Source organism: Cynocephalus volans, chromosome 6, assembly GCF_027409185.1.
Source record: "Cynocephalus volans isolate mCynVol1 chromosome 6, mCynVol1.pri, whole genome shotgun sequence".
NCBI lineage: Eukaryota > Metazoa > Chordata > Mammalia > Dermoptera > Cynocephalidae > Cynocephalus > Cynocephalus volans.
The window spans coordinates 134,966,328-134,979,536 of NC_084465.1; the positions used below are offsets into that span (position 1 = coordinate 134,966,328).

The following is a 13,209-nucleotide window of genomic DNA, read 5'->3' on the forward strand; positions in this document are numbered from 1 at the left end:
TCAATGTTCTCTACTACTTCCCTAAGAAAAGCTGCCATCAGTCTAAACTCTAACTTCCTCTGCTTCAGACTCAAAACATATCCATGTCATCACCCCTTCCTTTTTTCCCTCCCTCCTATCCTACATGAATAAATCTCACTATGCTTCTGTAGTGATAACCACTAGACCTGTCTCCTAATCCCATTCATTCATCATGGTTTATTCAACTGATGGTGCACCTGCCTGGTAGAATGCAATGGAGGTATAACAGTGGACAAGACCACCAATGCCTCCACCCTTGAAGACCTTACCATCTAGCAAAAAAGAAAATGAGTGATGAAGACTACGTAATCCTTTCTTTCTACTCTGGGACTTTGCTCCATCAATTTATTCCTCTAGGTTTCAAACCATTTCTCACTTTTTCACTTCCTTAGTCTTGCCTCTGTCTTTCATATTCTCTCCTTCCCTTGACCATCAAATTACTCATAAGATCAGTTTACCTGGTCAGCTGGCATCTGCTCTACTCCTGTCAGGCTCCTAAATCTTCCCTTTTAAAGGCAGTGAACAGCATTGGTGCTCTGCCCAAATCCTTTCTTTGCCCTGCCAACTGTTCCGGTGTGAGATGCCAGACCCAGAGTCTCTCTCCCTCAGGCCACTGGAGCTTTGGTCAGATGCAAAGAGATGAAAGTACCTAAAACTTTTCTTCCCCAGGTTAGAAGGGCCACCATATCACCAGTAGCAGTGGACCCACTCAGTTCTTGTCTTATTTGATCTCTTACTGTTTGACATCTTTGACCATTAGTGTCCTCCTGGACGTTAGCTCTGCTGCGGAGCCCACCTGCGTGGTGTTCCTCCCACTTCCCTGACCTCCCCATGTAAGCCTTCTTTGTAGCTTCTCTTTTTCTGCCTGCCATTTAAATACTGGTGATTCTCAGGGGTCTTGTTCTAGCCCATTTTCTTTTCACTCTTAACCTGAAAGCCATTGATTTTCAATGAGTCCACAAATGGGTTTGGGGGTGAGTGGCCACAACCCCAACTCTGAAATGGTACTGTTCACAAAAATAAATGGATTTCTTCTAGAAAGAACTCGGCTCTCTGTACTCAACCCGAGCCATCTCATTCTATCCCTTAGCTTCAGCCTCTTCTCGGTGTAGACAATGCCCAAATCTGTTCCCAAATACTCTCCTGCGGCCCACATCCCCATGACTGAATACCTTCTGTAAATCTACCCTTGGAGGCCTCAGAGGTACCTCAAACTTAACACATCCAAAACCCAACACGTCACTTTCCCCCCACATCTGTTCCTCCTCTTGTGTTTCCTATCTTAGTAAATGACCCTACTATGCATTCAGTTGCCCAACGGAGAAAATAGGGAGCCGTAGTTGCTCCCTCCTTTTCCCACACTTGCCATAAGTAATAAACCACCAAATCCTATTGACTCCATCACCTAAAGTAGCTGTAGAATCCAGCCCTTCATTTTATCCTCAGCATCTCCACCTTATCACAGAGACGGGATGAATTATGGTTTGAGAGCACAGTGAAACTGCATGACTGGTTGAACTGGCCTTACTTTGTTCTAGCATGTTTTGCAAGAAACCCATGGAGCCTGCACAGGGGAGGAAAGTCATGACCTTGAGAACTACAGGAACAATGTTCCCCATGAGAGGAACCAAATGGCTGGAAACTTAACTACAGGAGACAATTTTGAAGTGAAGGTTCCTACAATAAGGAAGATCTGGTGCACTGACCAAACATGGACTTGTGTAGAACTAGTCAATCAACCTCTGCCATCTTGAGACTTCCTCATTCTTTCCTTTGCTCCCCAACCCCCTAAAACATGCCCAGACCCTAGATCGAGAAGACAAATTTGAGCCTTGCCTCCTGTATCTTTACTGGTGGACCTCACAAAAAAGCCTTTCTTTTCTCAAAAACTGTTGCCATAGTATTGACTTCTATGTGCATCGGGCAGCAAGCCCTTGCTAGGTGATAAGTTTGGATATGTTGCTGTCCCCGAAGCTCATATCAAAATCTGATCCCCAACTTGGCAATGTTGGGAGCAGTTTGGGTCATGGGGGCAGATCCCTCATGAATAGATTAATACCCTGGGGGGATATAATGAGTGAGTTCTCACTCTGAGTTCCCAACAAGAGCTGGTTCTTTAAAGGACCCTGGCACCACCCCTCCTTCTCTCTCTCTCTTGCTTCCTCTGTCGCCATGTAACCTGCTTGTACCTGCTAGCTGCCCACCACTTCCCACCATGAAGCTGCCTGAGGCCCTCACCAGATGGAGCTGTCCCAGAATCATAAGCCAAATAAACCTCTGTTCTTTATAAATTACCCATTTTCAGATATTCTGTTATAAGCCACAGAAATGGATTAATACACTAAGTAACAATAGCTTCTGGAGCCAGGCTGCTTGGGTTTACCTTCTGGGTCTGCTCCCTACCAAAATGCATCTTTTAGTCAGTTAGTTACCCTTTCTGTGCCTCAGATTTTTTCATCTTTAAAATGGGGATCATAATAATGCCTTATTATTTTTGTGAATAGTGCCTACATAATTGAGAAATTAAAAGACTTAGTACATATGAAAGCTTAAACCATTCATTCCTCTCTTACTAGGAACAGTGTAAGCCTGGCCCTTACTACGTGTTCTGTATTTGCTAATTATGATTAGGCCAGGTACAACCCTTTGTCTCCCAGATCATTACAACCTGTCTTAACCTGTCTCTACCCTGTAGCCGTAACCATCATTCTGAAAGGCGATTCTCAGCATTTCACCTTTCAATGGCTTTTCCTCGTTTAAGGTCAAGTCTAAACTTCTTAAACTCTGTTGCCTACAAGGTCATTCACAACCTGACTCATGTTTTCTCATTTTTTTCTTCCACCACTTGTCTGCCTGTGTTCTGACCTTCAGTCACATTCAACTCCTCTTGGTTCTGTAATAGAGCACACCCTGTTTCTCCTCTGGGCTATAGCACAATATTTTTCTCTGCCTTGTTCTCAGGGCACCTCATTTTCCATGTTCCTCGTTGTCTGCCTAACTGGTGGCTCTCAGAGATAGTCAACTTTCAGAGATTGCTTCCTCAGGGCCATTGCCAAAGACTGGCAAGTGAGTATTTTGTATTTTAAATTATTTTAAAATCATAAGAGTATTATCTTCTTAGATAGATATATCTCATATTCACAGTATATAGTTGGATTTTTTTTAATCCAATCTGACAGTGTTGCTTTGTAACTAGAGAATTTGATCCATTCACATATCATATAATTGCTGATATTTAAGGTTTAAATCTGCTATCTTGTTTGTGCTTTTTATATGTTTTATCTGTTCTGTGATTCTTTCTCTTTCTTTTTCTCACTTTTCTTTCTGATTGACTAAATCTTTCTCCCTTTTAGTTTGGATGAGTTATGTTCTGTTTTTGTTTTTAAGAGTTTGCCTTAGAAGTTAAAACATGCATATTTATCAAAATCGAAATTTAATAAAATCTTACAGATAATGTAAAGATCTCTCTGTACCTGCTCCTGACTTATAGATTACTTTTGTCTAGTATTTTAATTCCATATACATTCCAAGGCCCACTAGACCTCACAATTACTATTTTATGCAATCAGAGTTCATTTACATTTGCCCTTGTATTTACCATTGTCTGTTTTTCATTTCTTCTTTCATGTCATATCTTCCATCTGGCATCATTTGCTTTCTGCCCATAGTATTTCACTTAGAGAGTGTTTCCTGTTGACAAACTTTTTTATTTGTCTGAAAATGTCTTTATTTTGCCTTGTTTCTTAAAAGCTGTTTTCACTGGGTATAGGATTCTAATTTGGAGGTACTGTCTCTTAGCACTTGAATATGTCATCCTGTTCTCTTCTGGCTTTCCGCATTGTTGCCAGTACAACTGGTGTTCCTTCAAAGACAGCATTTTGTTCCCACTTCCTCACCCCTGACTGCTTTTAATATTTTTCCTTTGTTTTTATTTCTTTATTTGTTTTGCAGTTCCATTATAATGCATCTATATGTAGATTTCTTTCATTGTAATTTATTCTGCTTGGAATTTGCTGGTCATGTTTTATCTTTGGATTAATGTCATGGATCAGTTCTGGCAGAATCTAAACTATTACCTCTTAAATATTGCCTCTGCCCCATTCTCTCTCTTCTCTCTTTTCTGGTATTCCAATCAAATGACTGCTTCTAGTGGTTTTCCCTTGAGGGAAGACTCATTATTACTTTTACCTGAGGATTCCTCCAACGTTGCGAAATAAACCAGGACATCTTGGCTTTCATAATGTATTTGTTAAATAAATTGAACACTAGATAAATATTTAATCACTTGGTAAATATTTCCTCTCGGATAAACTAATCACAGGGTGTGCTAAGTCAAAAAATATCAAAAAAAGGGTAGTGCCTTGTTCAATTAGAAACACCTGGGAGAATTTAATCTAATTTTATTGAAGCTTTGGATCATTCAATAACAACTTCAATTGTAAATACCAAAGATGTGTATCCCACTCGGACTATTTTTCTTGATAGAAATAGCCATCTTTGTCTGCATTTTATGTGATTACCTAAGAAGGAACTACTTGCACACAAAGTCAGTGAAATCGTAATGAGACATTGAAAGTGATTTATGTTGGCTCTGGGCCATAAATACTAAGAAAAGGCCCAGAGGAACAAACGGGGGGAACTTTCACCCTCTGTGAACTTTCTTCCTCTATTTAAGCAAATCGTTCTCTTCTTCCTAGTGTCCTTGTCCTCCCTCTTTTTCATTTCTTTTTTTTTAACAGGGGTTGGAGCAGTCAATATAGTCAGCAGCGTTAAAAGAAACCTGGTCACTCCTCTTCGTGCTCAAGGCTCATCAGAGCTTTTACACCCAGGGAGGATTTGAATTCAGCATTGGCATAACAGGTTGCTGAGACCAGCAATTCTACACCATAACTCACAGCATGGACAGAGGAGACCGAGCTGGGAGAACCAGGTAGGCCATTCCTTGAGCAACCGGGCTGTTATGTACTCCACTCCAGGTACTCCAGTCCCCCGCCTTGTAAGATTGCCTTTTTAGATTGAAAAAGGCTTCTCACAGAAGCCTAATCTGCTTGTCACTGGTGCTAGTGCAAAGTATTGTACATGTTATCAACTACTCACTATGTGAAATAGTATTGAGTTGGTGGTGATTTTACAAGTGAAATTGTAAATTTCTGTTTCAGGCAAAGCACCTGTGTGGACTAGGAGAGGCGAAGGCAGGGTTCGATTTACACACGAAAGTGGAAAAGAGGGGCGGGTCCCAACTCTCTAATCCAAAGCTTCCCATGTATATTCACCAAATGCCTGCCACTTAGTAGCCTGCTTGTATGTTGCTGTTGAGAATACGGGAAAAGGGTTAAGTAGAGAAGTAGCTTTTAAGATAAACAGGATCTGTGTTCTAATTCCTGATTTGTCAATAACTGGCTGAGTGACTTAATGTCTCTGAATCTCAGATTCATCAACCGTGAAATAAGTAATAATGGATAACATTTATCTTTCCTTAGTGTGTGCCTAAAACCATGCTGAGCTTTCTTGGTATTTTCATTTTACTGTAACTTTTTATTTTTTATTTTTTGGGTGGCTGGACCATTGGGGAACTGAACCCTTGACCTTGGTTTTATTAGCACCATACTCTAACCATCTGAGCTAACCATCCAGCCCATTTTTAATCATCCCAACTATCTTATAGGGAAGACTCTATTATTGTCCTCAGTTTACCAGATGAGGACACTGAGAATTTAAAGAGCGTGAGTGATGTGCCTAATGTCATGTTGTGAGGGGTGTAGGTAGGATTCGAACCCAGGCCTCTTTCCACAGCCTGTAGTCAGTAGCTTGCGATAGTGGATTAAGTGATTTCTCTGGTTACTCTCATCTCTAACATTTTAGAATTCTATCATTTAACTCAAAAATAAGAGGGAAGGGATATGGAGAAGGCAAGTCCAGTTTTTACTGGTCTTTGATTTTTCTTCTTCAAGGTGGAGAAAAGAGGTCAGATGGATGGGGAGATAGGCAAAGCCCGAGGGTGAGAGCAGTTCTACTAACTGTCCAGGCTTGGCAGCAATGGGCACTACCCAGCTCTATTGTCTTATGGTGTCTTGGCCACGGGCTCACTGTGCAGTGTTAAGTGTCCCATCGTAATGGGTTCTGAGGACCCCCTGAGGACTGACACTGATTTAAATAATGAAAGGCAGCTCCCACCCTCACTGCCAACGCAACAGAAGATGGTTTTTTCCATGAAACTAATGATCAAAGGTTCTGCAGCTTAATTTAGCAGTATTAATTTTGTATTCTTTTATTAACGACTACCCTCACTCCTGCAAATTACATAGGCTCCAGGTACTGCAAAACCTGTACCATTCTTGTCCTAACATATTTTGTGTTTATCAGAACACAAATAATTTAAATAGGTTAAAGTTAGTCTTCTTGACTTTAAAAATATGAAATTTAAAAAGAAATGTTGGATTCAGGTGATTTTTCTAGGCTTTTTAATAGCCTGTAAAAATGAGGGTCAGGAAAGTCATCCATTTGTTCTATAGTTTTAACCAAGCTCCGGTAGTCTCTACTCAAAGTTTTGACACTCCTTGAAAAAGTGAATCCAGCATTTTTCAAGAATATAGTGGATATATATAAGTTTTCATTTAGGGCTGCTGTATTATTAATGAGTTTTTTGAAGATGGAGTTGGTTAGTAGGAACACAGCTTCAAGGACAAATGTTCTTCAAAAGAAAAAATTAAAAGGAATCCTTTTTGTTTTATCTTTAAACTACCGATTATTAGCATAAGTGCCCAAATACAAAGCACATTTTTTCTTCAAAAATTATCTTAACCCCCCAAAAGAGTTTCGCTTGTGACTAAATTCATATAAAGTCTCTCGTTTTATGTGTGTTATCTCATTTATTTTATCATGAAAAAAAAAATTCTCTTTAGAGAACTCAGGTTAACCTGAAAAGATCTCAGTAAGTGTTAGTTTTGGATGCTTGTAGGGGATTAACTTAAAAAAAAAAAAAGGCAAAAATTTTTTTTCTGCCACCATCTGTGCCCCTGCAAAAGAAATTTAATCATTATACTAGAGTTTATGACCTCATAACTGGGAAGATTATAGGAGAGTACTTCAAAAAGTTGATAGAAAAATAAAGTTAAAATATAATAAAAATCTTTCCATGAACTTTTGAAGTGACTTGTTGTGTCTTTGTAAGTAACTTAATGATCAGTTTCAAAACTTCACAGGAAGGGTTTAAATTGTGCTTTGTACCTGGCTGGTATGGGGATCTGAACCCGTGACCTTGGTGTTGCAACACTGCCTTCTAATGAACCAAGCTAACTGGCCAGCCCTAAATTGAAAAAACACAAAAATATATGGATAAGATGACTTAAATTTTTTTTTTCTCCTAATACTAGCTGATCTAGTACTTGGATCTTGGGGTAAAATTCCCAGTGACATTATATGAAAATTCAAAAAGCACTGTTTATCCAACACTCAGAATGGAATGAAAATTATATGCTTTGGAAAACTAGATGACTTGAAAATTGTCTCCGGTTGTGATGAAGACATGGAAGTTGAAGTGGTCCATGAAATGTTTGGATAAAACTATTCCCTGAGTTGTGAAAAAGGCGATTACTAAATTAACATTTTCAGTCATGAATTGCTTAACAATGGGAATACGTTCTGAGAAATGCATGATTAGGCCCTTTTGTTGTTGTGCAAACATCATAGAATGTACTTACACAGACCTAGATGGTATAGCCCACTACACACCTCCAGCTCCATTATAATCTTATGAGGCCACCTCTGTGTATACAGTTCTTCATTGACTGAAATGTCATTATGAAGAACATGACAGTGTATAACTTTAAATGTGCATATGAAATGCACTTACTAAATGTTATATTTAGATACTTGACTATTTCACCTATGTCTCTAAAAGTTTATATATTCAAATTGTCAAAGACCATAAAAACTTTGTTGGCCTTTCTTATTGGAATAATTGGCAACCACTTTGTATTTGAACATACACACCTTATAATTAATAACGATTTTCATTAAAACATACCTAATTCAGTTTGGAGAATTTACTTGCTATATATGTTAAATATTTAAAAATTTTCTTTCTAGGAATGAAAAAGTTTTGAACTGCTTATACCAAAAGCCTGATGCTGTTTTTAAGCTGATTTGCTTTCCCTGGGCAGGAAGTGGCTCCATTTATTTTGCCAAATGGGGCCAAAAGATTCATGATTCACTGGAAGGTATGTTAATTTTTAATCACCATCTTAGCAATTTATAAAGTCAGATAACATGCACGTGTGGGAATTTGAAGCACGGTGATGATTTTCCTTATTATAAGGTAATTAATAATAGGCATTGAGGATTACATTTCAATAGGGTGATTTTTATATTTCTAAAGTAAGAAACCCTGTCACCTTTATTGTGTTATTGTCATTAAAGGTAGAAGTACTTCTAAGGAGATATCTCACCCTGCGTTTCTTTTCAATGTAATTATTTATTGTCATTATTGATATGGTTAAATTGAATCTACCATTTTGCAATTGTTTTCAATTTGTCCTGTCTGTGATTTGCTCTTTTTTCCCTGTCTTCTGCTTTTCTTTTGAATTAAAAGAGTACTATTTAAAAATATTCTATATATGTCCTCTGTTGCCTTATTAGCCATACTTGTTTTTTTCTTGTGTCAGTGGATGGCATAGGATTCACAATATGCATCTTGACTTATCACAGTCTATCTTCTAGTTAAAACCTTATAACAACATATTTCCATTTCCCCCTCTTGTCCTTTTGCTATTGTTGTCACACATTTTACTTCTACAGTACATTTTATTATTTTTCCTTCAAATGGTTATATTTTTAAATTTTTTTAATGAGGAAAACATCTTTTATATTTATCCACATTTGTATTTATTATTTTTCTTTTGCACTCTCTTCCTTTGTGTAGTCTGAGTTTCTATTTGGAATCATTTCCCTTCTGCCTGAGGAAACATTTTTAAAGTACATGTCTGCTGGCAGCAAATTCCCTCAAAAGACTGAAATTGTCTCTGTTTTGCCTTCACCTTTGAAAAACATATTATCTGAATATAGGTCGGCTTTTTTCCCCCATGACTCCAAAGATGACATTTCATTGTTCTCTGACTTGAATTATTTTTGATGAAAAGTCAGCAAATATGATAATTATTCACATTATGTGCAGTTGTCTTTTTTCCTCTGGCAGTTCTTCATTACCTTTTTTTTTTTTTTTTTTAATTATGTGTCTTTATTTGGTTATCATGCTTAGGGTTCATTGAGTTTCTTAGATCTGTGGATTTCTCATTTACGTTGTTTGGAAAATTTTTAGTCATTATGTCCTTAAAAATGTCTTTCTTGCCTCTGTCTTTTTCTCTTTCTTGGATTCTACTTAAACATATGTTATATCACTTGATATTGTCTCATGGGTCACTGAGACTGTCTTCAATTTTTTAAGCCCCTTTTCTCTCTGTGTTTCTATTCGAACCTATTGCCCTGTCCTTCCTAAGATCTCACTTGTTTGCGGGTTATCTGCTTGAATTGTTTTTTTGAAGCATTGTGAAGCCAAAGAAAATGCCCCTCATCAGTAATTTTCTATGTATATATTTTTTAACTTCTTGATATGCATAGCCTAAGAGTAAGTTAAATGCCTTGAGGGGGAAAACATGCTGTACAGTTCTCTCTGAAATCTTGGCACATTATTTCTGGCTGCCTTTGCACACTATGTTCCAGTTTTTGTCTCTCTTGCCTGTCAGAATGCAAAACGCTCTGCTGGCTTTTTGGCTACTTAGAAGTAGCCCTCAGCTGCAGTCTAGAACTCTTGACCTGTGACAAACAATTAGCACATCTCCTTAGTGAGAAAGAGGCTGGAAGAATCTCAGTTCACTTCTCTAGTGTTCCCTCTTCTTCAGGCAAGTCCTAGTTGCCTCAGCAACTCAACAATGCCTTCAAACAGATGTGTGTGTGTGTGTGTGTCTGTATTTTATCTCATTTTTCTATTTTTTTCAATGAGAGTGTTGGCCTGCTGCAATCTACTTCTTAACAGCCACAATGGAAAGCTGGTTATACAGGGCAATATAACAGACCATGGTGTACCAACTACCAGCCTTTCAAATATTACTATTTTGCCATACAGATGCTCCTCAACTTACAGTACGTCCTGATCAACCCAGTATAAGTTGAAAATATCATATGTCAAAAATGCATTTAATACACCTAATCTACCGAACATCATCCATTAGCCCAGCCTACCTTAAATGTGCTCAGAACAATTACATTAGCCTACAGTTAGAAAAAGGCATCTAAGACAAAGCCTATTTTATAACACAGTGTTAAACATCTCATGTAATGCATTGAATACTGTAGTGAGCGTGAAAAACAGAATGGTTCTACGGGTACTCAAAGTATGGTTTTACTGAGTGTATATTGCTTTCAAACCATCGTAAAGTTGAAAAATCATAAATCAAACTACCATAAATCAGAGACCATTTGTATTTGCTTCAGATTTTTTACTTTTGACCAAAGATGTCTACTTAGTTATTTTAAATGTAATTTTTAACGAATAGTTTTAGATTTATAGAAAATTTGCAAAGAGAATATGGAGAGTTCTCGTATACCCCACACCCAGTTTCCCCTATTGTTAACATCTTACATTACTATGGTATGTTTGTCATCACTATGGAATGTTGGCACATTACTAGTAACTAAACTCCACAATTTATTTGTATTTCACTAGTTTTTCCACTAATTTTTAAATTTCTGTCTCGTCCGGGATACCACATTACTTAGTTGTTATATCTCCTTAGCCTTCTCTAGTCTGTGACAGTTTCTCAGACTTTCCTTGTTTCTGATGACCTTGTCTGTTTCAACTAGTTCAGGTCAGGTATTGTGTTGAATGTCTCTCCATTTGGATTTTCCTGATGTTTTTGTCATTTATGGGTTATGGTTTTGTGAAGAAGACCACAGAGGGGAAGCACCATTCTTAGTTTCTATCAAAGGTCCATGCTATCAACATGATTCATCGCAGATGATGCTAAGTTTAATCCCATGGCCAAAGCAGTGCCAGGTTTCTCCACTGTAAATTTACTTTTTCCCGTCCTTTCTGTACTCTACTCTTTGGAAGCAAATTACTCAAGGGATAAGGAGTTAAGATCTAGCTCTTGAAGGAGAGAGTAGCTTCATATATTATTCAGAGTTTTGCTTCAGATATTTTTAAGAAAAAACAAAACAAATCTATTTGGAGCCCCTCGTGGATCTAATTCCATTTCTTTCTTTCCAGTTAGGTGATTTATACACTACAAAGTGACCTGGCTCTCTTTGCTTAAGTTTTGCGGGTTAAATAAGATAATAAAGCAAATGGGAGATGGGTTCTTCTCTGTTAAAACTGTGACTTGTCTAGTGTCAGATTTACTAGCTCTGACAAGCTAGGAAGTCTTGTGAAACTATATTTTGACTCTTTGTCTTACTGTTCTCAATGGTAACTTGAGACACCTGTGCTGTGTTCAATTCCTAAGCTTTGTTCTAGCTCGAATACTCTCCAATTTCCAGGAGGGAACAGCCTTCCTGTTATGGTTTATTTGAAAGTCAGTTCTAGGAATTTAAACTACAGCTGCATTCCCCAAAGTATGCCAACATCTCTGTACATGGCTCTTCACTACTACAGCATTGTTTTTAGTAGCCAAAGTTCCCAAACAATGACCAAAAAAAAAAAAAGTTGGGATAAAAACCAACATTCATTAATAGGAAATTAGTTAAATTATGGAACATAGCTACAATTGGATATGATACCACTGTTAAAAAGAATGAATCAAGTGTGCATGTACAGATGCGGAACACGGTCTGTGTTATATCATTAACTGGGGGTGGTGGGGGAGAGAGCAAGTTGTGAAATGATGTTACGATTTGCTGCCATTTGTGTAAAAAAAAAAAATCTAAAAACATACATGTACACATACAGAGGAATATGATGGGAGAATATACAAAGATATAGAATCATATGGAAGATACACAAAGACACAGAGGAATATGTGAAACTGATAATAGTGGTTTCTTTTGAGATGATAAACTAGGACTGTGGAAGTAGGAATATTCTCCCTTTAGATTTATACAATCTTTTGTGGTTTTTTCCTTGTCACGCGCATGCTCTACATGGAAATGGAAATACGTTTTCTATACTTCACTCTTAAGTAATGAAAGGAGGAATTTCTCCACATTCCAACACTAGGCAGAGTTGTTTGAAATTGAATCGTTGTTGTTTAAGAGGCAAAGATTGATCTTTTTTGTTTGAGGGTAGTTCTTTCTTTAATAACTCCCTCTATTTCTTCTCTGAAAACTTTCTGTTTTTACTGGGGTCAATTTTGATAAATTGTATCTTTTTAATGTATACAGATTATATGTAAAATTCCAAATGTATTGCATGGAGCATTGCAAAATAGTCTTATGTTTTTCAAAAGTTTCCCTTTAGTTCTAGTTCATTTCCTCTTATTTACTTTCTCTTTTTTTAAATGAAGGTTTTATAGTAGTTTGTTTATTTTTTGATATTTTTTCAAAGAATTAAGATTTTTATTTACTTATTAGTCCTCCTATTTTCCTGCTTTTTAACACATAAGTTTTTTTTATTTGTATTTCCTCCATTCTACTTTTTTCCATGTAATTTGGTTTTTTTTCTATATTTGAATATTTGTGAGTTGATATATTTAATTCATTTATTTTCATTTACCTTTTTTAGCACAAATATTTTTTTTTCTTAATTTTATTTTATCGATATACAATGTGGTTGATTATTGTGATAGCACAACTATTTAAGGCTGTGAATTTGACTCTGATCCTTTCTTTAATCATATCTCATGTATTCTGTTATATAGTAAGTTTAAAAATCATTTTTAAAAATTCTGTAATTCATTTTGTATTTCCTTTTTGACCCAAGAGTTAACAAAAAAATTTGTAAAAATTAGACAGAAGGGATTTTTAAAAATATGGTGTTGTTCATATTGATGATATTTAGTTGTACTGCTTTGTTCTCCGATGCTGGTGTTTGTTTTATTTTTTATTCTGTGGAACTTATAGTAGTAGTTTTCCTTGTGACCTTAAGATATGATGATTTTCATGAATATTCCATGACTGCTAAAAGGAAAAGCGGTTTCTTTATTCCAGAATGCAAAATGCAGTACATACCCATAAGATCTACTATGTTGATTATGTTTA

At 36.8% G+C, this 13,209-nt stretch overlaps 1 protein-coding gene across 1 annotated transcript in view; it reads left to right on the top strand.

Annotated features, from left to right (window-relative positions):
- Positions 1-4,919: 4,919 nt before the first annotated feature.
- OLAH (oleoyl-ACP hydrolase) overlaps positions 4,920-13,209 on the top strand; it is a 33,115-nt gene continuing 24,825 nt past the window's right edge. The window contains exons 1-2 of the mRNA XM_063101342.1: positions 4,920-4,951; positions 8,110-8,240. Of these exons, the coding sequence (XP_062957412.1) occupies positions 4,920-4,951; positions 8,110-8,240 (163 nt within the window). The remainder of the gene's footprint in view (positions 4,952-8,109; positions 8,241-13,209) is intronic.